Below are 1,140 nucleotides of genomic sequence, written 5' to 3' on the forward strand. Positions count from 1 at the left end.
GCACGCCTCTGCCGGGCACGCCCTGCACTCGCCCTCGCTGCCTCTCCCGCACCCGGCCAGGTACTTGCCGTCCTCGCAAGCGATCGCACTGCAGTTGCGACATGTCGTGTCTGACGTCCCGTTGCAGCCTCCGGCCTTGTACTCGCCCTCCCCGCACTTCCGACATCCCCGGCACGTCCCTGCCAGCCCAAGCAAGAGTCAGTCTCCCCTCCCCTCTCGGCCCTGCCCTGCCCTATTCCCTCTATCAGCCCCCTTCCTCGCTTGCCCTTGTTCTTCCGCTCCAAGCCTTTGCCCTCCCCGTCCCCTACTCTGGCCCTCCTCGTCTCTACCCTGCAGCTCCCACTGCTTGCTTACCGTTGCTCCGCCCTCCGCAGCCTGTCAAGTACTCCCCGGCCCTGCAGCTCCCGCACCCTGTGCACGTCCCGTTCGAATGACCCCCGCACCCGGTCAAGTACTCCCCGGCCATGCACGCCTCTGCCGGGCACGCCCTGCACTCGCCCTCGCTGCCTCTCCCGCACCCGGCCAGGTACTTGCCGTCCTCGCAAGCGATCGCACTGCAGTTGCGACATGTCGTGTCTGACGTCCCGTTGCAGCCTCCGGCCTTGTACTCGCCCTCCCCGCACTCCCGACATCCCCGGCACGTCCCTGCCACCCCAAGCAAGAGTCAGTCTCCCCTTTCCGCCCTGCCCGGCCCTACTCCCTCCGACCCCTTCTCGACCTCGGTCCCGTGCGCCCAGCCCCTCCCCATCACCGTCCCGTAATCTGGCCCTCCTCGTCTCTACCCTGCAGCTCCCACTGCTTGCTTACCGTTGCTCATGCCCTCCGCAGCCTGTCAAGTACTCCCCGGCCTTGCAGCTCCCGCACCCTGTGCACGTCCCGTTCGACTGACCTCCGCACCCGGTCAGGTACTCCCCGGCCATGCACGCCTCTGCCGGGCACGCCCTGCACTCGCCCTCGCTGCCTCTCCCGCACCCGGCCAGGTACTTGCCGTCCTCGCAAGCGATCGCACTGCAGTTGCGACATGTCGTGTCTGACGTCCCGTTACACGAAATGCTTTCAAATTGATTATCTGAACAACTTGAGCAAGACGTACATCGACCTGCAGCAAGACTAAACACGACTCCCCTCCCCTCTCGGCCC

The 1,140-nt window shown here is 66.0% G+C and overlaps 1 protein-coding gene across 1 annotated transcript in view; it reads right to left on the minus strand.

The window, feature by feature from the left end:
• The window catches only part of GUITHDRAFT_110009 (hypothetical protein), a gene marked incomplete at both ends in the record, with an annotated part of 11,439 nt that extends 10,622 nt beyond the window's left edge, over positions 1-817 (minus strand). Inside the window, 4 exons of the mRNA XM_005830814.1 lie at positions 53-179; positions 355-395; positions 444-645; positions 808-817. Coding sequence (XP_005830871.1) covers positions 53-179; positions 355-395; positions 444-645; positions 808-817 — 380 coding nt within the window. The remainder of the gene's footprint in view (positions 1-52; positions 180-354; positions 396-443; positions 646-807) is intronic.
• Between the last annotated feature and the right edge of the window lie 323 nt (positions 818-1,140).

Source organism: Guillardia theta, assembly GCF_000315625.1.
Source record: "Guillardia theta CCMP2712 unplaced genomic scaffold GUITHscaffold_43, whole genome shotgun sequence".
Lineage (NCBI taxonomy): Eukaryota > Cryptophyceae > Pyrenomonadales > Geminigeraceae > Guillardia > Guillardia theta.